At 41.0% G+C, this 25,144-nt stretch overlaps 1 protein-coding gene across 1 annotated transcript in view; it reads left to right on the forward strand.

Annotated features, from left to right (window-relative positions):
- The window catches only part of LOC132392660 (PTB domain-containing engulfment adapter protein 1-like), a 403,579-nt gene extending 381,874 nt beyond the window's left edge, over positions 1-21,705 (forward strand). The window contains exon 12 of the mRNA XM_059966854.1: positions 21,579-21,705. Coding sequence (XP_059822837.1) covers positions 21,579-21,629 — 51 coding nt within the window. The 3' untranslated portion in view covers positions 21,630-21,705. The remainder of the gene's footprint in view (positions 1-21,578) is intronic.
- The last annotated feature ends 3,439 nt before the right edge of the window (positions 21,706-25,144 follow it).

Consider the following 25,144-nt stretch of genomic DNA (forward strand, 5'->3'; position numbering starts at 1 on the left):
ACACTTTCTTCACTTCTGACCCAGCAGCTTTCGGAGCCCCTTTCCAGTCCTCTGCAAACCTGGCACCTTACCGACATCTGGCTCTGGCTGCACAACTGAACCTAGTCACCTTTTGCCACAAGCAGACACTAGTTATGAACTTGGTACACCAACCCAGTCTTTAGTTCAAGTTCAAGTTTAGTTACCATTCAACATAAGTGTCATTCAACCATGTATGAATACAGCTAAATGAAACAGCATTACTCTGGGACCAAGGTCCAAAAAAAAAGTACCAACAGTCATACACACACCATAAGATAACAGTAAAATCCAGTCCAAGTGTTTGAATGTTGCAGCAGTCCCCAGTCGAACACAATATATCTTGTCTTCTGCTGAGTGAACACTGGAGGGCAGCACGGACTCTGGCAGTCCGATTGAATGCCTGACTGATGCCTACCTTGGGCGTTCACTACTAAACCAACAAGTTGGACCTGCAACGTTCCACATCGCCAATGTCCAACAGGATCTTGCAATCATAAGAAAAGCAACTAAGATGATCACTCACTTTCTTTGTGAACAGACACCACACTTTAGCAGGCAGCAGCGCGGTCCGCTCTGTCCAGTTTCTCTGCCAACAAGCAACTCACTGATGAGGTAAACCTGCAGTACTTTTGAGTTCAGCAGGGTCTTGCAATTCTAAAAGAAATATTTTTAAAAAAACTAACACCTTCGTCTGGCCCCATAGAAGCTGCTGCGTCCAAGTGCGCCACCATCTTATCGGTGGTAAACAGGGAAAAGGTTACTTAAGGATTAAAACGTCAGAGATGGCATGAAACACATGACCAGGCAGTTATTCCTGCACTCCTATTTACTTCCGAAACCTGCACTATCTTGAGCAAGCATCTAAAGGCAATTGTAAAAAAAATATCAATAACTCTCTGTCCATAAAATCTACCAAATTGAGGGGAAGGATATGAGAACTGACCTCAATGTCCTCTCTCGCTCCAACAGCACTAGCACTGAGGCTCAAATCATTGTCAGTTGCCTCTGGTGGGAAGGCCACATCATTTGCATGCCTGATACCTGACTCCTGAAGCATGCTCTATTCTGAGCCAGACGGACAGAGAAGAGCAAAATTCAAGGGAGTGTTCAAGATTCCCACTGACCCCCGGGAATCTCTGACCTATTACCACTTCAAATGGAGAAGGAGCTTTTAGGATACCATTAAGAAATACAAAGTGCTACATTAATACAGAGGCCCTACCTTAGGGGCAGAATGAACACAGCACGTAACAAACCAACCACTAATCAGCATCATTTGGTCTGGGGCCAAAAGGACTGGAGGATGCCCATCCTGGAGTCGGAGGCCTGACTTTAGCAACTCGGCTCAGCGATGTACCCATGCACTACTGTCCTGAGCTGGATGAAGTGTGTGCTTGTCCGTCTGCTGTTCGAGATACTTTTCTCACATATATGCAGTACTCAGCTATCAGCTGTACTTTTTCTTAATTTAAGGTGTTTTAAGTAAATTTAGAAGTGCTTCAGAGTGCTTCATACCTTAGGGAATGGCAACAGGACTGACAGCTCAGATTTACCTGTTTTTTGTGGCCATCAAAAGTAAATGGCAGGCTGCTTGATCATGATCTGGCCTTGTGTTTCAATATAACAATCTGACCAATGCTAGATACTCAGGCCTATCAATCTCAAAGATGCCATGGAGAGAAGAGCAGGAATCTTGATCTCTGGGCTGATGGTGATATTAAATGAACTCTTTATACACAAAAAAGGAAATACCTGAATCATTAACATCATAAATGCTTACACACAATCTCGTATTTGTAATATCAGACAAGGAATGAGGAAATTGCTTGGTTTATCTCAGAATTCCCATCATTAGGGGAGACACTGGAAGTTTTAGCAGGCCAAAAAGTAAACAAATCTCCAGGTCAGGATGAAATTTATCTGAGGCTGCTTATAAGAAGCATAATGTTGCGGGTCTGGATGAGAATTTTCAAACTTCACTGGCCAAAAGTGAGATACCAGACGAATAGATGGCGGCAAATATGGTTTGTCTTTTCAAGAAGGGCAATAGGGAAAAGTTAGGCAGCTTCATATCTGTAAGCCGAACATCAAGGAAGTTATTGGAAAATGCTCTGAGGGTCTGGATTCATAATCGTTTGGAAAGTCACTGCTGGGGAGAGTGGTGGAAGCAGAGTTACCGACAGTATTTAAAAGGTGTCCAGAGGAGCACTTAGGTCATGTAGGCATGGAAAGTTATGGGTCAAGTGCTAGAAGGTGGGATCAATACAGATGGGTGATCTCTTGTTGGCATCAGCATGGGATGAATGATCTGTTATCATGCTGAGTGACTGGTTCTATTTAACTCTTTATGGGCTTACAGACCTGTTTCCAAAATTAATGCAGAAAATCTGGAAAGATCCTTAAGTCTCTACTGCATATAAGACCATAAGATTTAGGAGCAGAAGGAGGCCATTCAGTCCATCAAGTCTGCTTCACCATTCAATTACAGGCTGATCCAATTCTTCCAGTTATCCCCATTCCCCTGCTTTCACCCCATACCCTTTTTTGCCCTGGCTAATGAAGAGCCTATCTATCTCTGCCTTAAATACCCCCAATGACTTGGCCTCCAAAGCCACTCGTGGCAACAAATTCCACAGATTTACCACCCTCTGACTAAAGTAATTTATCCGCATCTCAGTTCTAAAAGGACATCCTTCAATCCTGAAGTCGTGCCCTCTTGTCCTAGAATCCCCTACCATAGGAAATAACTTTGCCATATCTAATCTGTTCAGGCAATGGAGCTTAGAAAAATAAAATACAGTAAAATAAATAAAAGAAAACAGAAAAATAGAGGGCTATGGGTAAGCCTAGGTAGTTCTAAAGTAAGGACATGTTTGGCACAGCTTTGTGGGCCGAAGGGCCTGCATTGTGCTGTAGGTTTTCTATGTTCCTATGTTTCTGGGTCTTTTACCATTTGGAATGTTTCTATGAGATCCTCCCTCATTCTTCTGAACTCCAGGGAATGCAGCTCAAAAGCTGCCAGACCTTTCTCATACGGTAAACCTTTCATTCCTGGAATCATTCTTGTGAATTTTCTCTGAACCCTCTCCAATGTCATTATATCCTTTCTAAAATAAGGAGCCCAGAACAGCACACAATACTCCAAGTGTGGTCTCACGAGTGCCTTTTAGAGCCTCAACATCACATCCTGGCTCTTATATTCTATACCTCTAGAAATGAATAGTGACATTGCATTCACCGTCTTCACCACCGACTCAACCTGGAGGTTAACCTTTGGTGTATCTTGCACAAGGACTCCCAAGTCTCTTTGCATCTCTGCATTTTGAATTCTCTCCCTATTTAAATAATAGTCTGCCCATTTATTTCTTCCACCAAAATAAGTGCATAACCATACACTTTCCAATATGTACAAGGAGTTGCCTGAGGAAACTACCTAAATGGTAAGCATTAGCTTTTTTAAAAAAATTCTAAAATAGGCTTTATTTGTGATGTATAAAAATTCTCAATGTCACCCACCTTATGTTTCCATCCTTCCTATTAGATTCAGCAAAGGGTTATACGAGGCATACAAACAAGATGGGAGAGAGGGCAACCCTGTCTGACTCCAGACTTGACTCCAAACTATCAGTTTCCCACCCATTAATTTGCACTGCGCTATGGATATCTGTGTTAGAGCAGTTGGATCCAATGTCTGATTCCCTCTCCCAAAGCATGTCCATCATGTACATGTGTGATATTCTGCAGGAAACCTCCTCCTGGTCCAAAGTGATCAGACAGACATTCACTCCTCTGTCCTGAACATAAGCAAAAGTGTTCCTGGGTAGCACAAGGCTGTTAGAGGGGACGTGACCACGGTTGGTGAAGGCTTTTTGGATAGAATCTTACAATCTGTGTTTAACAGTGAAATATGTCTCCAGTTCCTGATGTTCCCCCTTTCCCCCATCTGCTTGTTGATGAGGGTGATGATGCTGTCGCATCCTGTACTTCCAGCAAGTCCATGCCCATCCAGTCTCATAGAGCCAAATACAATTCATCACTTCTGGGATTTATTTTCATGTCGAGGGAAGGAATAGATATAGTTAGCTCCTGAGTAGCTGATCCGCACTCTTGCTTACTATCATCTAGCATCTCTGTGATAGGGGACATGAAATTTTGAATGGCTGTGTCTGTGGTCTTTCTGTCATACAGATCAGCATAAAGGGATCTGCAGATCTTCGATATGTCTCTGTGAAGATGCTGCTGAACTGTCCTCTTTCTAAAGCTGTGGATCACAGAGCTCCTCCTGTGAACCCAACAGAAGAAACAGGTTGAGCACATCCTATCCTGTTCCACAATGTGCATCTGGGCTCTGAAGATATCTTGAAGGATTCAGAGGCAAAGAGCATACCTTGCTGGCTCATCAACTCTCAGTATTCCTCTCTCACATCTACCTCCCTTGGCTGCCAAAAGTGAAGTTGCTGTTTCTGGCGAGGGTTCATACAATTCTGTCTGTCTATGCCTTGCTTTCTGTACACCCTTGAGGACGATGAGCCTTGATGCCCTCTTTGGTTGCTTTGCACCATTGGATTGGAGAGCCAGAGAGCCACAGGTGCACAACCTGTGTAATCTCTCTTTAGTTCCTTGATGTTTTCTGGGGTCAGCACTTAACATTAAACTTCCACATCCCTTTTCCTGCCTTTAGGTCCTCCTGTAGGTGATAGGATCTTCAAAAGGATGCAGTGGTCAGAGAACACTGGTGGATCTGACTGTGACTGCCTTCAACGTGAAGAGCAAGTACATCCAGACCCATACTGAGTTTCCTGTTCCTGTCCTAATGCGTTGCGCCTGCACTCTAGGGGTGTTGAAAGTGTCACACACTTGGAGTGGAAAGGCAACTCGGTATGGCCCTGGATAAACTTCCTCTTTGCATGGAAGGTGGCCACGGTCAGGATGCTGCCTGGATTAGAGGGAATATGCTATACGAAGAGGTTGGATAAACTTGTGTTGTTTTCTCTGCAATGGTGGAGGTTGAGGAGAGAGCAGTTAGAGGTTTATAAGATTATGAGAGGAACAGACAGAGTAGACGGGGGTATCTGTTTCCCGGGGTTGAAATAACTGACACCCACAGGACATGCATTTGAAGTGAGAGGGGTTCTGTTCAAAGAAGTGCAGGGCAAGTTTCTTTTTCAGAGTGCTGGTGGGGGTGGAGGCATTCAAGAGGGTTTGAGATAGGCACATGGATGTGCAAGAGCATTCAGACACTATGCAGAAGTGAGTAGATTAGCTGGGCATTTCATTACTAATTTAACTAGTTTGGCATAACATTGTAGGACAAAGGCTTGTTCATATGCTGTACTGTTTTATGCTTTACCTTTCCAACACAACTAATTATAAACCAAAATTCAATGTTGTCTAGAAGAAAAACTCATGAACTAACCATTGGTAAAATAAAATGCAGCTTTAGGAGTTTGCTGCAGGAAAAAGATTGGCCATACTGCAACTTGTGGCTTATTTCTTAGAATTCAAGGTCATGCTATCATCTGACAAAGCTGTTGGAAGGCTCATCTAGCACCAGGAATCATATTTCAACCACGTATTCAGCTCAGGCAAAGACTATTGTCAGTCTAATTTCAGGACAATGTTCCCTAAAGTACTATTCGGTATAATCTCCCTTCACTAACTACCTTGATGTCTGGGAATGTATTATCTTGTCCAAAATGTTTGCCCTATAAAGCATGTGTGCTGTCTGGCTACTTAATAGGGGGCAGAGATCAAGCTCAGATCTTTTGTATCTCAGTGTGGGCTGCGTATCACTAAAACCAACAAGTTACAGCAGACCAGGAGTTCGATGGACCACTTGTCAGAGGGAGAACCCTTGGAGAACAGTGAATCAGAATCAGGTCATGAAATTTGTTAACTTAGTGGCAGCAGTGTTCATGAGCTTTGGATTAATTATGGAGAAGGATAGGAGGAATTCAAAAATAGCCATCTTTATCCTCTTTATCCAAGAGGCTAATGGAAGGTCAGTAGTTGATGTACATTCAAGAATGAGATCAACAGATTTTTAGATACAAAATGGGAATCAAAGGGTATATGGAGTGAATACAGGAACACTGCAGAGGTGTTTTGAATTAGCTTGGCTTTATTGAATGGCTTACTCACACATCTTTTCTTTTAAAGCCCGAACTCCTTGGGCAATGTAGAAAATGTTTTTATTAATAATAATGATAATTTATCTATAGAGCACTTTTCACACCAAAGATGAAGTTCAAAGTACTTTACAATGGGATGAATTGTAAACATGAAAATAAATGACAAAACAATGTTCTTTAAAAGTAAGGTTAAATATATAGGTTTTGAGGTGGTGTTTAATATTGTCAGCTGAGTTTGCATCCCTTAGAGTCTTTGACACTGAGTGCCACAATTTAAGAGCACAGTTCAAAAAAGTTGACCTGCCAATTTTCTTTTGAGATAAATAAGATCCAAGAGCTCAAGCAGGATTATAAAACAACATTACGATTCTGTGAAGTACTGCGGTTCCAGACTCTTCAGAGCTTTACGGCCAAGTAAGAACAATTTAAAATCAATTCTAAGACACAGGAAGCTAATGCAAAGTAGCTAAGATGAGAGAGATATGCTCCCTCATCCTGGGTTTTAATTAAAACGCTAGCAGTGGCATTCTGAGTTTGAAGTTTGTAAATTGATTATATGGGAAGGCCAGTAAAAAGTGCATTGCCATAATCTAGTCTATTCGACATAAAGGCAAAAATTATTTTTTAAGCATCATTACATAACAGAAACAGATACACAGTACCTTTGCAATATTTCTTAAGTGTAGAAATGATGCTGTGGTCACTTTCTTACGTGCAATTTAATACTAAAGAATATGCATGAATAATTTCAGAACTCCAATGCAAACTAAGTTGTTTGGAATAAGTTGTTCCAGTCTGCAAGTGGCCCTTCAACAACAAAAATGACCATTGGCTATTTTTGAACCAGGAGAGTGATAGGCAGTAGCAGTCTCCGGGAGTCTGGGCTTGAACTGCTGCTTTATGTGTAAAGTAGTGAATTGGGCAAAGGTGGAGAGTAAAATCTCCAATAAAATAGATTCAAAACATTAGGGATCTTGGATTTCCTAAGTAGAAGATGTAAAGGGAAGTTACGTTGAAACACTAGTTACTCCACTGATAGAGTACTGAGTCCCCTCCTAGTCACTTTGACAAGGATGTGCATGTAGATCCTGGAGGGAAGATTTACTAGAGTGAATCCAAGGATGAGAAGGATTTCGCCAGCAAGGTGGAGAAGCCAGGATTGTTCTCCTTTGAGCAACAAAAGAAGAGAAGTACTTTGGTAGAAGAGAACATGATCATGAGTTGCTTAGTTAAGGTAAATAGAGGCAAACCATTTCCATTTTCAGTTTGGTCAATAACCAAAAGGACAAGAATTTAAAATGTTCAGCAAAAGATGTAGGGGATATCTGAATAAAACCTTTTCCTTAATGCTATGAGTATTTGCTGTCTGCAAATGACTGCTTATGGGATGATGGGAACAGTATTGATCAATAACTTCAAAAGGAAATTGGTCTGGTATATGAGCAGCTGTGTGCATACATCTACTGATGCTGCTGGACACATCATCAGTGATGTTCCTGGAATCATCTGGTGTTTTGGGTCTTTCAACATCATACACCTTTCTCCAGGTGACCCAGCCGGGGCTGATCAGACCCCAGCTTGTGTCCAGATGGCTCACTACACATGACCCCATGGCTCCCCTCTCTTGAGCCGCAGCCACCTTGAGGCCCCCTCTGCCACATTGGTGGTACTGTGGATGGCTCTCCTCTTCCTCTCTCCGTCGATGCCCAAATTGCTGAAGACTCTGGCTAAGGAATGGGCTGTGAATCCCCTACAACCAACTTCCACTGGAAGACACCTCGCTCTCCATCCAGCCTCCTGGCAGTTGCTGACCAGTCCTGCATACTTAGATAGCTTCCTTTCAAAGGCCTCTTCCAAGTGATCTTCCCATGGGAATGTCAGCTCCAGCATCACCACCTGCTTTGTAGACTCAGACACAAGCACTAAAATAATTCGCAAGACAACACGAGTGATGTGATTGCTTCCCAGAAGCCAGCACAGTTTGATGAAGCAAATGGGAGCCATGTCATGGCACCTATGATATTCTTAAAAATAAGGAAATGTGTGAACCTGTTGTTATGGAACAGAATAGTTCCAAACATTCGTTCTATTTTTTTTTTCTCAGCCCTTCTTGCATTGTTAGAAAACGGAGAGAAGAAACTTTGAAGATTTTGCATTTGGTTCCTATTCCTCGGGGAGACATTGACCATGGAATATGGGACATGTGCACTGCAAATGTCAAGCAAATTTAGCTTCCCAAATTATTTTTATCATGGGAGAAGGAATAAATTACTTTCAGATTCTTTAGTGCATCAGAGCCAACTAACTTAATATGAATTACGTTAATTGTACATATGCTCAAGATCTTTGAAGGCAGCAGTGCAGTTAGATAATTGGACAGCACAACAGCATAGTGGTTAGTGTAATACTAATACAATGCCAACGATCAGGGCTAATTACTGCTGCTGTCTGTAAGGCATCTGTATGTTCTCCCTGTGACTATGTGGGTTTTGTTCCAGGTGCTCCGGTTTCCTCTCACATTCCAAAGACGTACGGGTTAGAAGTAATAAGTTGTAAACATGCTATGTTGGCACCAGAAGCACATATTTGGACTATTGATTATTGAAACAAATGACTGATTGCACTCTATGTTTCCATATTTTGATGTTCATGCTAAGTGTCAAAGCTAATGTAAAAACAAAAGACAGGGCATACAACAAGTGGGAAGGTAGGAAATTGGGAAATTTTTAAAAACCTACAGAGAGCAACTAAAAGGATCATTAGAAGGGAAAATAGGTGAACTATGAAAGCAAGCTAGCAAATAATATCAAAGTGGATAGTAAAAGCTTTGTAAAGTATGTAAAAAATAAAAGAGAGATGAGAGGGGATATAGGACCGCTAGAAAATGAGACATGAAAAATAACAATGGGGGATAAGGAGATGGCAGATGAACTAAATGAGTATTTTGCATCAGGCTTCACTGTGCCAAATATTGTAGTGTGTGAAGGAGGAGAAGTGGGTGCAGTTACTATTACAAGGAAGAAGGTGCTCAAAACACTGAAAGACCTAAAAGTACATAAGTCCCATGGACCAGGTGAACTGCACCCTAGGGTTCTGAAAGAGAACTCTAGTTAGAGATTGTGGCAGCATTAGCAATGATCTTTCAAAAATCATTGGACTCTGGCATGGTGTCAGAGGACTGGAAAATTGCAAATGTCACTCCACTCTTTAAGAAAGGAGGAAGGCAGCAGAAAGCAAATTATACATCAGTTATCCCTGACCTCAGTGGTTGGGAAGATGTTAGAGTCTATTGATAAGGACAAGGTAATGGAGTACTTGGTAACGCAGGACAAGATAGGACAAAGTAAGCATGGTTTCCTTAAAGTCCTTCCTGGTGAACTTGTTGGAATTCTTTGAGGAGATTCCAAGTAGGATAGGTAAAGGGGATGCAGTGGATGTTGTATATTTGGACTTTATGAAGGCCTGTGACAGAGTGCCACACATGAAGCTGCTTACCAAGTTAATAGCCCATGGAATTACAGGAAAGTTACTAACATGGTTAGAGCATTGGCTGATTGGAAAGAGGCAGACAGTGGGGATTGTCTGGTTGGCTACCAGTGACTAGTGCTATTCTTCAGGGGCGGTGTTGGGACCACTTCTTTTTATGCTGTATATAAATGATTCAGATGATGAAATAGATGGCTTTGATGCCAAGTTTGTAGATGATACAAAGATTGGTGGAGGGGCAGGTAGTGTTGAGGATACAGGTAGGATGCAGAAGGTCAGACAGATTAAGAGAATAGGCAAAAAAGTGGCAAATGAAATATAATGTTGGAAAATGCATGGTCAAGCACCTTGGTAATAGAAATAAATGTGTGGACTATTTTCTAAATGGGGGGAAAACCCAGAATCTGAGGTGCAAAGGGACTTGGAAGTCCTTGCGCAGAGCACCCTAAAGGTTAACTTGCAGGTTGAGTCAGTGGTGAGGAAGGCAAATACAATGTTAGCATTCATTTCAAGAGGTCTAGAATACAAGAGCAGGGATGTATTGCTGAGGCTTTATAAGGCACTGGTGAGGCCTGAACTTGAGTATTGTGAACAGTTTCGGGCTCCTTGTCTTAGAAAAGATGTGCAGGCACTGAAGAGAGTCCAGAGAAGGTTCACAAGGATGATGCCAGAAGTGAAAGGGTTATCAATAAGAGGAACGTTTGACGGCTGTGGGTCTGTACTCGCTGGAATTCAGAAGGATGAAGGGGAATTTTCATTGAAACCTTTTGAAGGTTGATAGTCCTAGACCGGGGGTCGGCAACCCGCGCCTCCGGAGCCGCATGCGCCTCTTTCATCTCTGTGCTGCTGCTCCCTGTGGCTTTGGAAAATAAATGGCCAGTATTTAATTAAAATGTATTTTATGTTAGTTTGTTAGTTTTTGAAATGTAATTCTAAATTTGAAGATTATGGTGATCTTGTACAATCTAAATAAAATGTTGTGACGACCCATTTCCTGGCACATCCGAACTGGCTCACAATTAGCCAGCGTTCAGGCTAAGGGAGATAGCCTACTGGGGTTTGTGAGTACGTGTCTTTTGGAGCATCCGTGCCCATGGGGGGCCGGTTGAGGGAGGCTTAAAAGCAAGGCTGCTTAGTTCGAATAAAGTTATCTTTGGCTGCAGTTTACTCCGACTCCGTGTCGTTATTTTAGCGCTGCGTGTAGCACACCGCTACAACGTGTTTTTATTGTTATTAATATACGTCACCACTGCCAATGCCTGACACCCGCCAGTGCGCGATTTCTTTTAATTTTTCGATCCAAGGTAGGCTAACGATGTAGTAACCTTCAACCCAACGTCTTTTTTTCAGAGTTCAAAATGCTTTTGTTGCATGCAGAAATGTAATTTAATTTGCTCTGCAGGAGTTCATCGATTTCATAAATGCAAAACATTATAGTTTGTTTATACATAGCATAAAGGCAAAAAAAAACGTTGTATGCAGTGTTATTTCATTTTAAATGTCAAACGGGTTTTGTGGCTCCCAATGTTTTCTTTTCTGTGGGAAGCGGGTCCATATGGCTCTTTCAGTGGTAAAGGTTGCTGACCCCTGGCCTAGATGGTGGGGGTCCTTGGTGATGGATGCTGCTTTCCCATAACAGCACTCTGGGTAGATGTGCTGTGCTCAGTGATGGTAGGGCATTACCGGTGATGGAATGGGTCATATCCATTACTTTCTGTAGGCTTTTCCATACAAGAACATAGGTGTTTCCATACCAGGCCATGATGCAACCAGTCAATATACTCTCAACCACACATCTACAGAAGTTTGTCAAAGTTTTAGTTGACATGTCAAATTTTTGCAAACTTCTAAGAAAGTAAAAACACTGCCATACTTTAATCATAATGGCACTTACATGCTGGAGCCTAGGTCAGAACCTCTGAAATGATACCACTGAGGAATTTCCCATTGTTGACCCTCTCCATCTCTGATCCTCCTATGAGGACTAACTAATAGACCTCTGGTTTTCTCCTGCTAAAGTCAATAATTACCTCCTTGGTCTTGCTGACATTAAATGAGAAGTTGTTGTTGGGACATCACTCAGCCATATCAGAGTGCTGATTTCATCTCTACCTTTGATTTGGCCAATGTCAATAGTGTCAGTGGCAAACATAAATATGGCACTCGAGCAGTGCTAAGCCTCATAGTCAGAAATATAAAGCAAATATATGTTCATTAAATATTTCCAATTTTATTGATGTCACAACACTAAATCTAAACACGAGCAGTGACGAGGATGCAAAGAGGCTTCAAAGGGATGTGGGCAAGTTAAGTGAATGGGCAACAGCTGGGAGGTAATGTGGAAAAATTGTAAAGTTATCTAATTATATGCAAGTTAAAAAAGGGTTGTCAAGCACAACAGCTCTTTGGATAAATTGGAGCACCTTTTCACCTCAAATGATTGAAGGGGTTTGGTTTTGGCCCCCAAATCCTAAGTATTTTCTACAGGGGCACAATTGAGTGCATCCTGACTGGCAGCATCACTGCCTAGTATGGGAACTGTACTTTCCTTAATCGCAGGACTTTGCAGAGAGTGGTGTTGACAGCTCAGCACAACTGTAGATGTGAGCTTCCCACTATTCAGGACATTTACAAAGACAGGTGCATAAAAAGGGCCCAAAGGATCATTGAGGACCTGAGTCACCCCAACCACAAACTGTTCCAGTTGCTACCAACCGAGAAACGGCACCGCAGCATAAAAGCCAGGACCAACAAGTTCTGGGACAGCTTCTACCAACAAGCTGTCAGAATAATTAATTCATTCTGATACAATTGTACGTAACCCTCAGGTTCAGCCCACATGTGTTTGGCTAGGGCAGGGGTCAGCAACCTTTACCACTGAAAGAGCCACTTGGACCCGTTTCCCACAGAAAAGAAAACACTGGGAGCCGCAAAACCCGCTTGACATTTAAAATGAAATAACACTGCATACAACGTTTTGTGTTGCCTTTATGCTATGTATAAACAAACTATAATGTGTTGCATTTATGAAATTGATGAACTCCTGCAGAGAAAATGAAATTACATTTCTGCATGCAACAAAAACATTTTGAACTCCGAAAAAAAGACGTTGGGTTGAAGGTTACTTTTAAGTAAAATACTCAACGTCTATTTGAGTCCTTCTTGTATTTATGAAAAACGCCAAACTTAAATTTGCCGCCAGCAGCAAACCAAAAATAACGTCAGCCAGCTGTCAACCTGAAAAATAAAAGGACTATTTCACTGAACAATGAAAACATATGAATATACGTAAAATAATAGGCAATTAAAATATTTATCATACTTGTTCAGGTTGACTCACACCTGACAATGCAGTCGTATTTAGTAGGGATGGATCGATGCTTAGGGGAGTGACCGGGAAGGATAATGTGTTTTTTTCCTCTCTGAACTCACAGAAGCGTTTCCCAAACGATGTTTGCATTGCGATGATTGCAGAATGTAAATACTCCGAATTTATCATGTCGTGACCTTGTTTGAACTCTCTCAAATTGGGGAAGTGAGACAATGTGCCTTTCTGTAAATCTCTGGCAAGCAACGTCAACTTGCGCTCGAATGCCAAAACATCCTCCAACATGTGCAGGGCTGTACGTCCTTACCCCGTTGAAGAGCTGTGTTCAGCGTGTCAGGTGCGCTGTCATGTCTACCATGAAGTGTAGCTTTTCCAGCCACTCTGGCTGTTCCAGCTCAGGAAAGTTGAGCCCTTTGCTGCCCAGGAAAGTTTTCACTTCTTCCAGACACGCGACAAAGCGTTTCAGCACCTCCCCCCTGGACAACCATCAGACTTTGTTGTGCAGCAGGAGATCAGAATATGCAATTTCCAGCTCGTCCAGTAACAAACAGAATTGACGGTGATTTAAACTTTTTGCCATTATTTTATTGACAATCTGAATGACAACATCCATTACTTCTGTGCATTCCGGAGGAAATGTTTGAGCGCACAGTGCCTCTTGGTGCAAGATGCAGTGAAAAGTCAGCAGCTTTCTGTCCAGCGACTTCTGCAGTAAAGCCACAATTCCCTTGTGCGTTCCCGTCATATTCGGTGCCCCCATCAGTAGCTACTGACACCAGATGGGTTGTCTTTATTCCTTTGGCTCTTAAACAATTCAAGACAGCCTCACAGATGTCCTCCCCCCGTGTTTGGTCTTTTAGAGGTATCAACTCAATCAGTTCTTCCTGTGGCCCGGCAGAGTTTACATACCGGCAGAACAACGCTATTTGTTCAATATCACCTTTGTCTTTAGACTCGTCACAGGCAATCGAGTAGGCCACAGCTGAATTGATGTCTTTAATTTGCTGTCTTGTGATGTCTTCTGCCATTTTTATGGTTCTGTCTTTGACAGTCTTTGCAGAGAGGGGCATATCCCTGATTTTCTGCACAATTTCACTCTTGTTTTTAAAGTCCGTGAATAGATGTTCTGAAATCTTAATAAAAGATTCTTTTATATATTCACCATCTGTAAACTGCTTCCCGTGCCTGACTATTTCCTGAGCGGCAATATAACTGGCGTATGTCGTTGATTTTCCAGACTTCATCCATTTCTGGAAATGATTATTGCTCAGATCAACCTTCCGCATCAGTTCCGAAACGGCTTTTTTTCTCTCATCTCCATCCGGATATTTTTGAGCAAAGGCTGCGTGTTTATTCTGGAAATGCCTTGCGACATTTGACTTTTTGTTGTTTGCTAGTTTCTCATTGCATATTAAGCATACCGGTAAACCAGTCTCGTCAACAGTGAAAGCAAATGAATCTGTCCACGTATCATTAAACGTTCTGTTTTCTTCAGTCACTTTTCTTTTTTTAGAATTCTCCATAGTTGGCTTACCTTGGATCGAAAAATTAAAGAAATCGCGCACTGGCGGGTGTCAGGTATTGGCAGTGGTGACGTATATTAATAGCGATAAAAACACGTTGTAGCGGTGTGCTCACGCAGTCAGTAAACTGCAGTCGAATAACTTTATTCGAACTAAACAGCCTTGCTTTTAAGCCTCCCTCAACCCAGCCCCCATGGACGCAGATGCTGCAAAAGACGCGTACTCACAAACCCCCGTAGGCTATCTCCCTTAGCCGGAATGCTGGCTAATTGTGAGGAAATGTGTCGCCACACTTAGATTGTACAAGATCACCATAATCTTCAAATTTAGAATTACATTTCAAAAGCTAACAAACTAACATAAAATACATTTTAATTAAATACTGACCAATTATTTCCCAAAGCCACAGGGAGCCGCAGCACAGAGGTGAAAGAGCCACAAATGGCTCGGGAGCCGCAGGTTGCCGACCCCCGATCTAGGCCATGTTCTCTCCTCCCTGCTGCCATCAGGAAGAAGGTACTGGAGCCTTCGGACCTACACCACCAGGTTCAGGAAAAGTTGTTACCCCTCAACCATTAGGCTCTTGAATCAAAGAGGATAACTTCACTTAACTTCACTTGCCCATCACTGAAATGGACTCGCTTTGAAGGACTCTTCATCTCATACTCTCTTTATTTATTGCCTATTTATTTATTATTATTTATTTTCTTCTCTTTCTTTCTATATTTGCACAGTTTGTTGGGTTTTTGTTTGCACAGTGGTTGTTGTCCATCTTGTTAGGTGAGGTCATTCATTGATTCTATTGAGTTTCTTGTATTTTCTGTGATTGCCTGCAGAAAAAAGATGGTTGTATAATATATAGTGGCATATATGTACTCTGATGAAACAAAATTACTTTGTACTTTATATATTCAGGAGAATATGGTTGCCAGATGTGTTCTGATTGTATTGGTACATTGGATAGGCTTAAGCATGTGTTTGTACTGAGGTAACTGACAAGACTGATTCCCTAGAGAAACTGGGTGCTCCAGATAGTTTAATGAATTTCAGTAAATAGAGCATAGCTAATTGTTTGTGAAAAATATTCTGTTAAGTCTTTCAGACATGAAAGGGTGGTGCAAACCTGTGTATCATTAAAAGAACAAAACTGTTTCAGTTGACTTTGTGGATTAATGGAAGCTCCCAAAATGGAAGTTTTGAAATGTTAAACTGTGTCTTCCTTGCTTTACTCCAGTTTAAGATGGTGCCACTGAAGATGGACTACAGCTTATTGACAGTTCATCAAGCAAGACAAACAACTAAGTAGTTTATTAGTGACACTTTCTCTGTGGAAAATTGTGGTAAATGATCAGCGCTAACAATAAAAAGGTGAGCGAGGGTGAGGTGTGCAGGTGCATTGCAAAGTCAGACCAAGATCGAGGCATGTTCAAGGAGAAGTCAGAGTTGGAGTAGGAGATGGAATCGGGACACTGAGGAGTGCAGTTGAACAAAGGGATCTGGGAATACAGGTCCATAATTAATTGAAAGTTGTGTCACAGGTTGATAGGGTCATAAACAAAGCTTTTGGCATGTTAGCTTTCATAACTTAATGCAGGAGATGGGGTGTTATGTTGAAGGTCTATAATATGTTGTTAAGGCCCAATCTGGAATATTGTGTGCAGTTTTGTCATCTATGTACAGGAAGGATGTAAAAATTTATGATGTTGTCGGGTCTGGAGTACCTGAGTTACATGGAAAAATTGAATAGATTAGAACTTTATTCCTTGGAGCATTGAAGATAGAGAGTACTTTTGATAGAGGTATACAAAATTATGAAGGGTATAGAGAAGGTGAATGCAAGCAGGATTATTCCACTGACGTTGAGACTACAACTAAAGGACGTTGGTTAAAGATGAAAGGTGAAAACTTTGAGGGAGATTCTTCTTCATTCAGAGAATCATGGGAGTGTGGAGTGAGCTGCCAGTCCAAGTAGTGCATGTAAGCTCAATCTCTACGTTTAAGAGAAGCTTGGATAGTTGCATAGATGGTAGGGCTGTGGTCCCTGTGCAGGTTGTTGGATATTGGCAGTTTAAGTGGTTTGGCATGGACTAGATGGGCTGAAGGGCTTGCTTCTATTCTGTACTTTGCTATGACTCTATGATGGAAGGTATGAAAGTATATATGTGACCTGGACCAAATGGACTGGATCCTAATGTTCCGAAAGAGGTAAAGTGGAGACTGGTAATGATCTTTCAAGAATCACTAGAAAATTGAAAATGTCATTGCACTCTTTATGAAGGGAAGGAGGCAGAAGAATGGAAATTATAGACCATTAGCCTGACTTCCGCGGTTGGGAAGATGTCAGAGTCCCACATGAAGGATGAGGCTTTAGAAGCACATAATCAAATTGGCCAAAGTCAGGATGATTTCCTTATGGAAAAATTTTGCCTGATAATTCTAATGGGATTCTTTGAGGAAATAACAGGCAGGATAGACAAAGGAAAGTCAGTGAATGCTGTTTACTTTGATTTTCAGAAGGCCTTTGATAAGGTATCACATGTGAGGCTGCTTAACAAAATAAGAGCCCAGAGTATTACAGGAAATATACTGGCATGGATAGATGATTGGCTGAATGGCAGGAGGCGAGGAGTGTGAATAAAAGGAACCTGTAGGTGACTCAGTGGTCGGTGTTGGGACCAATTCTTTCCACATTATGCATCAAGGATTTGAATGGGAGGACTTGTTGGCTTTGTGGCCAAGTTTTTTGGATGATATGAGTTGAGGAAGCAGTGAGTCTGCAGAACAACTTAGATTAGGAGAATGGACAAAGAAGTGGCAGATGAAATATAGTGTAGGGAAGTGTTTGGTCCTGTACTTTGATGGAAGGAATAAAGGCATAGATGGATTTTTTAAATGAGAAGAAATTTCAAAAATTTGAAGTGCTAAGTGACTTAGGAGTTCTTGTGTATAATTCCTTAATTCATTTTGAATTCATTCATTTTGAGAGGGCTAGAATATGGATGTGATACTGAGGTTTATGAAGCATTGGTCAGACTGCACTTGGAGTATTGTGAGTAGTTTTGAGCCCCTTATGTAAGAAAAGATGCACTGACATTGGAGAAGGGCCATAGGAGGTTTATGAGAATGATTATATAAATGAAAGGGTTACCATATGTGGAGCATATGATGGCTCTGTGCCTGTACTCATTGGAGTTTAGAAGAATGAGAGGGATTCGATAAACCTGTCAAATATTGAAAGGCCGAGATAGAATAGATGTGGAGGGGATGTTTCATATAGTGGGGGAGACAAAAATGAGAGGGCACAGACTTAATACAAAGGGCAGTCCATTTTGAACAGAGATGAGGAGGAATTTCTTTAGCCAGAGGGTAGTGAATCTGTGGAATTCATTTCCACAGATGGCTGTGGTGGCCAAGTCATTGGATATACTTAAAATGGAGGTTGATAGGTTCTTAATTGGTCAGGGCATAAAAGGTTATGGTGAGAAGGCCAGAGAGTGGGGTTGAGAGAGATAATAAATCAGCCACACTGGTTTGGTGGGGCAGACTCGATGAGATGATTAGCCTAAACATGCTCCTATATCTTATAGCCTTATGGTGTGATAGTTGGTAGGTTAATTAACAGATATATATGAACCTAATGTGCATATGAGAGATGGGAATGTAGAAAATATAGCATAGGATACATGCAAGTGCACTAACTTGATGAGCTGCGAGACCTTTTCTTGAGCTGAATAACTCCATGATCTATGAAAAAAAATGGACTGAGATAAAAAATGGTTACAGTAATCATTGTTAAATACCAAGAGTGTTAAATAATTGGTAGCAAGCACAGTTAGCAATTTGTTAACATGTATTCAGAATGAACAGATAACTCGCAGCCATGATTTGGAAAGCATCTGGTTGGAGTTCAGCACAGTAATAACAGCCTGGTAGTTATGAATGTGCGCACACTAAAATAATGGAGATACTCAGGTAAAGGCTACAAAACCACAAATGATTAAAAAGTTAGAAAGTTGACAGGTAGAAGAATTGTTAAGCTTAGGATAAAAATAAACCTTTGGGTTGTAGGGCTTCAATGAAATTGAAAGAAGGAACTTGAGTACAAAAAGCATATGTTCTATGACAATTACACATGCAATTTAAGACAATTTTCAATCATTTAGTTTAAAATACAAGTACAGCAAACCAGATTATGTTTCTTGTAAATTATTACAGACAGACAGGTAGTGATTATGCTAAGGAAGGATAATTAAAATTTCGGGTGATTTTACATGTTCAATTTTTTTCTGTTATTGGAAGGAAACATCATTTTGCCCTTTAATAGGCTATCCAACTTAAAATGATCCAATTCAGACAATACTAAAACAAAACTGAAGTTGCCATTAGTGTGTCCATTCATTATCACTGTGAATTTCTTATGGTCTCTGTAGTCAAATGTTTTTCCAGGACACCGTGAAAAATTAAAACAATGCATCTTGAAATATTTGCAGAATTTGCAGAAAATATCTGCAAATATCTGAAAACTGTTGAAAGATACCTGGGATATTCTATCATATGGTTAGATATCTGTATCAGCACACCCCTTAAATGTGAAATTTCAACCTAGGGAATAGCTAGTAAAAGTATATTAAGATCATGGTTTGAAAAACTTGGAGCCAATTACTACCTATTCAAATCTGTGTTAATACCAGTGTAATTGAAATAGTAATGTAGTGTAAACAAAATTGTAGTTAAAATTGGCTGCTTTCCAAATTTTGAGGGATGGCAATACACTATTCTCTATACTGAGTACAAAAGTGTCCAAACTGATTTTTAAAATGTACCAACAGTTGTACAACACCCCACCTTGCCTTTAAAGATTATCTTAGAATAAGCAACAATTGATATGCAAAACACTTTCTCTGAATATAGTATTAATTAGCAGGTCACATTGATCTTTATGTGTTCAAATATTTATATAATTATTAATGATATATGCCCAAACCAGTGCTGGAAAAATTCATATAGATGAAATTAAGGTAGTGGAAAATAGGAGAAATATCCCTCTCGGAATATTTCAACAGATAACTTCATTTCAATAGCTTTTCAAAGGTTGCAAAGGCTTGGAGATGGCTGAGAGCGATGTAGTTCTGCTGACCACTTCTTGGCACCAATCACTAAGTGAGGTTACCTTGCTACAAGGAGTAACTGCACATATTGCCAAATATGCCTTTCAGATTTTGCTGCGGAGAAGATATTGTCCACCTTTCAAACAGCAGCATGACAAAGGAGGCTAGAAGTAAATTCAAGTGTAATATTCAATGTCTATGGCTTTCCTTTAACATTGCAATATTCTTCAAGTGAGAAACACCACACATTGCAATAAGTAATAGATCACCTATTGCATTGGGCTGGATTGTAGAGGTGCCCTGACCTATAAAAAAAGCTACAGAAAGTCAGGTTACTGACAGAGTCTGCTCCTGTCAAGAAAGATCTGTTTATGTGCAACATGCCTCAATCAAAACAACTTTCAGAGGACCTCGGAAGAAGAAGAGTAGAGATGCATGAAGCTAGAAATGCTTACGAAAGCATTTCCAAAGACCTGAGTGTTAATCAGTCAACATTTAAGGGAAATTGTCTACAACTGGAGGAAACTCTGTTGCTACTTTCCCTAGGAGTGGGCATCCTGCAAAGATCATGCCAACAGCACAACCTGCAATGCCGAAGGAGATGAAAAATATCTCAAGGGTTACAGCAAAGGACTTGCAGAAATCTCTAGAACTTGCTAAAGTCTGTTCATGTGGCCACTATAAGAAAAACATTGAACAAGAATGGTGTTCATGGAAGGACTCCATGGAGGAAACCACTGCGGTACAAAAAAATACTCTTGCGTGTCTGAAGTTGGCAAAAGACCATCTGGATGTTCTACAATGCTTCTGAGCAATGTTCTGTGGATAGGTGAGACAAAATTTGAACTTTTTGGCAGAAATACACATTGCCATGTTTGGTGGAAAAAGGGAACTACACACCAACATCCCAAATGTGAAGCTTGGTGGAAGGAGCATCATGGTTTGGGGCTGCTTTGCTGCCTTGGGGCCTGGACAGACTGCAATCGTTGAGGGAACAATGGACTCAAAATTGTATCAAGACATTTTTTGGGAGAATGTCAGGGTAGCAGTCTGTCACTTGACGCTTAATGGAAGTTGGATAAATCAACAAGGCAGTAGTCTGAAAGACGAGAATAAATCAGTAACAGAATAGTTTAAAAATAAGAAAATTCATGTTTTGGAATGGCTGAGTCAAAGCCCTGACCTTAATCCTATTGAAATGTTTTGCAAAGACTTGAACCAAGCAGTTCATGCAAGGAAGCCCTCCAACGTCCCAGAGTTGAAACAGTTTTGTAAGGAGGAACAGCCTAAAATTCCTCCAAGCCAATGTGCAGGACTGATCAACAGTTACTGGAAATGTTTGTCTGAATTATTGCTGTAAAGGGGTTCACACTAGTTATTGAAGGAAAGAATCACATACTTTTTCCAACAAATACATGTTATTTTGGATTGTTTTTCTCAATAAATGAATGAACAAGTATAACATTTTTTTGTGTAATTTATTTAATTGGGCTCTCTTTTTCCAGTTTTACCCTGCATGAAGATCTGATAACATTTTAGGTCATACTTGTGCAGAAATAGAGAAAATTGTACAGAGTTCACAAACTTCTGAGCACCACTGTATCCTGGCCCAACATATTGATACAATTATGAAGAGGGCATACCAGGAACTATATCTCATTATGAGTCTGAGGAGATTTGGCATGTCACCAACGACTCTAACAAATGTCTACAACTGTACTGTGGAGAGCATTTTAACTGGTTGCATGGCCATCTGAAATGGAGGGGCCAATGCAAGGACTGGAAAAAATCTCAATGGGTTGAAAACTCAGCCAGCACACTGAGTAGGTAGGTATTGAACTGAGACTTTGAAAGTAAAGTTGTTTAAACAAAACAAAACTGTGTATTTGTTGTTTAGGCGTTAACAGTGTGCTGAACAAGTATAACTTTTTTTTGTGTTATTTATTTAATTGGGCTCTCTTTTTCCCTCTTCTCCCATCAGTACAATAAGATGTCCCCCTTGAGCATCTCCATCAGGAAGATTTCCAAGTGAGACATCACTGAAGACATTGAGCATCAGTGAGCTACCTTCTCCAAGCTGTTGAAATTTCAAGACTGCTTTTTCAGATAGAATTCTGCACACTCTCATGTTTGCTTCGTGTAAAGTTTGTACTGTGGTATTTTTTGTGCTGGATGCCAAGTAGCAGGCATCAAACCTGATGTCAGGTCTACTCTGCCTTGCCACCCATAGAACCTGACCTATCTTTGACCTAAGTTGTTCAGCTCCAGCTTCACCGAGAGTTTTACCTATAACCCTCTATTTTACTAACCTCTATGTACCTATCTAAAAGCCCCTTAAAAGACCATATTGTAACCACCTCCACCACTGTTGCCGGCAGCCCATTCCACGCACTCACCACTCTCTGAGTAAAAGACTTACCCCTGAAATCTCCTCGGTACCTACTCCCTAGCACCTTAAACCTGTGTCCTCTTGTGGCAACCATTTCAGCCCTGGGAAAAAGCCTCTGACTATCCAAAAGATCAATGCCTCTCATCATTTTGTACACCTCTATCAGGTTACCTCTCATCCTTCGTCGCTCCAAGGAGAAAAGGCTGAGTTCACTCAAACTATGCTCATAAGGAATGCTCCCCAATCCAGGCAATATCCTTGTAAGTCTCCCCTGCACCCTTTCTATGACTTCTACATCCTTCCTGTGAGATGATGAGAACTGAACACAGTACTCCAAGTGGGGTCTGACCAGGGTTCTATATAGCTGCAACATTACCTCTCAGCCCCTAAATGCAATTCCACAATTGATGAAGGCCAATACACCATACACCCCCTTAACCACAGAGTCAACCTGCGCAGCTGCTTTGAGTGTCCTAAGGACTCAGACCCCAAGATCCCTCTGATCCTCCACACTGCCAAGAGTCTTACCATTAATACTATATTCTACCAACATATTTAACCTACCAAAATGAACCACTTCACACTTAACTGGGTTGAACTCCATCTGCCACTTCTCAGCCCAGTTTTGCATCCTATCAATGTCCCACTGTAACCTCTGACAGCCCTCCATGCTATCCACGACACCCCCCAACCTTTGTGTCATCAGCAAACTTACTAAGCCATCCCTCCACTTCCTCATTCAGGTCATTTATAAAAATCACAAAGAGTAAGGGTCCCAGTACAGATCTCTGAGGCACTCCACTGGTGACCGACTTCCATGAAGAATATGACCCATCTACAACCTCCCTTTGCCTTCTGTGGGCAAGCCAGTTCTGGATCCACAAAGTAATGTCCCCTTGGATCTCATGCCTCCTTATTTTCTCAATAAGCCTTGCATGGGGTACCTTGACAAATGCCTTGCTGAAATCCATATACACTACATCTACGGTTCTACCTTCATCAATGTGTTTAGTCACATCCTCAAAAAATTTAATCAGGCTTGTAAGGCATGACCTGCCCTTGACAAAGCCATGCTGACTACCCCTAATCATATTATACCTCTCCAAATGTTCATAAATCCTGCCTCTCAAGATCTTCTCCATCAACTTACCAACCACCGATATCATTGTCCTATAATTTCCTGGGCTATGCCTACTCGCTTTCTTGAATAAAGGAACAACATCCGCAACCCTCCAATCCTTCAGAACCTCTTCTGTTTCCATTGATGATGCAAAGATAATCACCAGAGGCTCAGCAATCTCCTCCCTCCTCCCACAGTAGCCTGGGGTATATCTCATCTGGTCCCAGCGACTTCTCCAACTTGATGCTTTCCAAAAGCTCCAGCACATCCTCTTTCTTAATATCTACATGCTCAAGCTTCTCAATCTGCTGCAAGTCATCACTACAATCATCAAGATCCTTTTCCAGAGTAAATACTGAAGTAAAGTATTCATTATGTACCTCTGCTATTTCCTCCGGTTCTGTACACACTTTCCCACTGTCACACTTGATAGGTCCTATTCTTTCACGTTGTATCCTCTTGATCTTCACATACTTGTAAAATGCCTTGGGGTTTTCCTTAATCCTGCCCGCTAAGGCCTTTTCATGGCCCCTTCTGGCTCTCCTAGTTTCCTTCTTAAGCTCCTTCCTAGTAGCCTTATAATCTTCTAGACCTCTAACATTACCTAGCTCTCTGAACCTTTTGTAAGGTTTTCTTTTCTTCTTGACTAGATTTATTAGCACCTTTGTACAGCACGGTTCCTCTAGCTTACCATAACTTCCCTGTCTCATTGGAAAGTGTCTATACAGAACTTTACACAAATATCCCCTGAATATTTGCCACATTTCTTCCACACTTTCCCCTGAGAACATTTGTTTTATGGGAAGTTTCTCTCTTCTGGTGAAATGTACAATCTTTCCATCTCCAAATTTGAATGCTTTGTTACTAGGTTTGTCCGTGTTCACCAGTTTCTGCACTTCATTCTGACTTAGTTCACTTACGTAGCTTTCAAGCCATTCTTCTCCATGCTGTATCAATAACAGCGGATCCTAGAGATTGTATCATCAAAATCTCTGCCTCTGATATCTCTGTGTTAGTAAGTGATTCCTTCGCAAATAATGCGATATGACAGTCTTCTACATCTTCAGATTTGTTGTTTACTTCAGTTAGTCTCACTTGTTCAGTTCTGTGCAAACAGCTTCTTGCCCAGTGGTAAATACTTTGACATACCAGACATTTCAATCTACAACCATAATTGTTTACTTGATCTATGCCAGTAATGGTACTCTTGTCTGATCCCTCTAGGATCTATGCTTGCTATGCCTTTGTTTCTGCTCAGTGAAGTATGTGGTTTCCTGACTCAAACTAATCCTGTTGTCTTAGCAGCCTTTTCTCCAAAAATCCTCTTTAGTGCCGATTTCATAAATGCAAATTTAAGTTCTCTACATGGAGTTAGTGCTATCTGTCAGCCCTTTATGTCTAAACATGCAGTATCCAACAATTTAAAAGCTAATACAACATTAGGAAGTTCCATTATGTATTCAGATCTACGACTACTATTATCAAAATATGTAATATAATCAGCCATATTTTTAGAATTGTCTCTATAAATTTTGTCAAATCTGAATATGACTCATAAATCTGATCCTTTTTTCCTTCAAAATAAAAGAGTCAAGTTTATTTGTTAGCATACTGTTAACTTTGTTCAAATCTTCCACTGAAATTCCCATCGCGGTGTCTCCCGCTCTTTCTGCAAATGACTGCGCAACAGCCAAGGCTTGCGTATTCTTCTCCAGTTCTGTAACATAAGTCCATATTCCAATTTCAATTTTCCAGCTTTCATAAGGCTTCTCTCATCAATTGCCGGCAGGATCCTATAATTGGAAACCATCTTCTGCCACCACTGTTAACGCCCAAACAATGAAGGTATGTCTTTCTTTTGTTTACTTTTGTTTACTTATGTCTTTCTTTACTTTAAAAGTCTCAGTTCAATATTTGAGGGACGCCACATTCCCATTTCCTCTGGCGCACGTAAGCACAACAAGTGCGCATGCCTAATAAATATTTACACAGTCCAAATGAACAGAACTCAACATTCACCATCCAGAAAATCTTCAAA

This window comes from Hypanus sabinus, chromosome 4 (genome assembly GCF_030144855.1).
Source record: "Hypanus sabinus isolate sHypSab1 chromosome 4, sHypSab1.hap1, whole genome shotgun sequence".
NCBI classification, from domain to species: domain Eukaryota; kingdom Metazoa; phylum Chordata; class Chondrichthyes; order Myliobatiformes; family Dasyatidae; genus Hypanus; species Hypanus sabinus.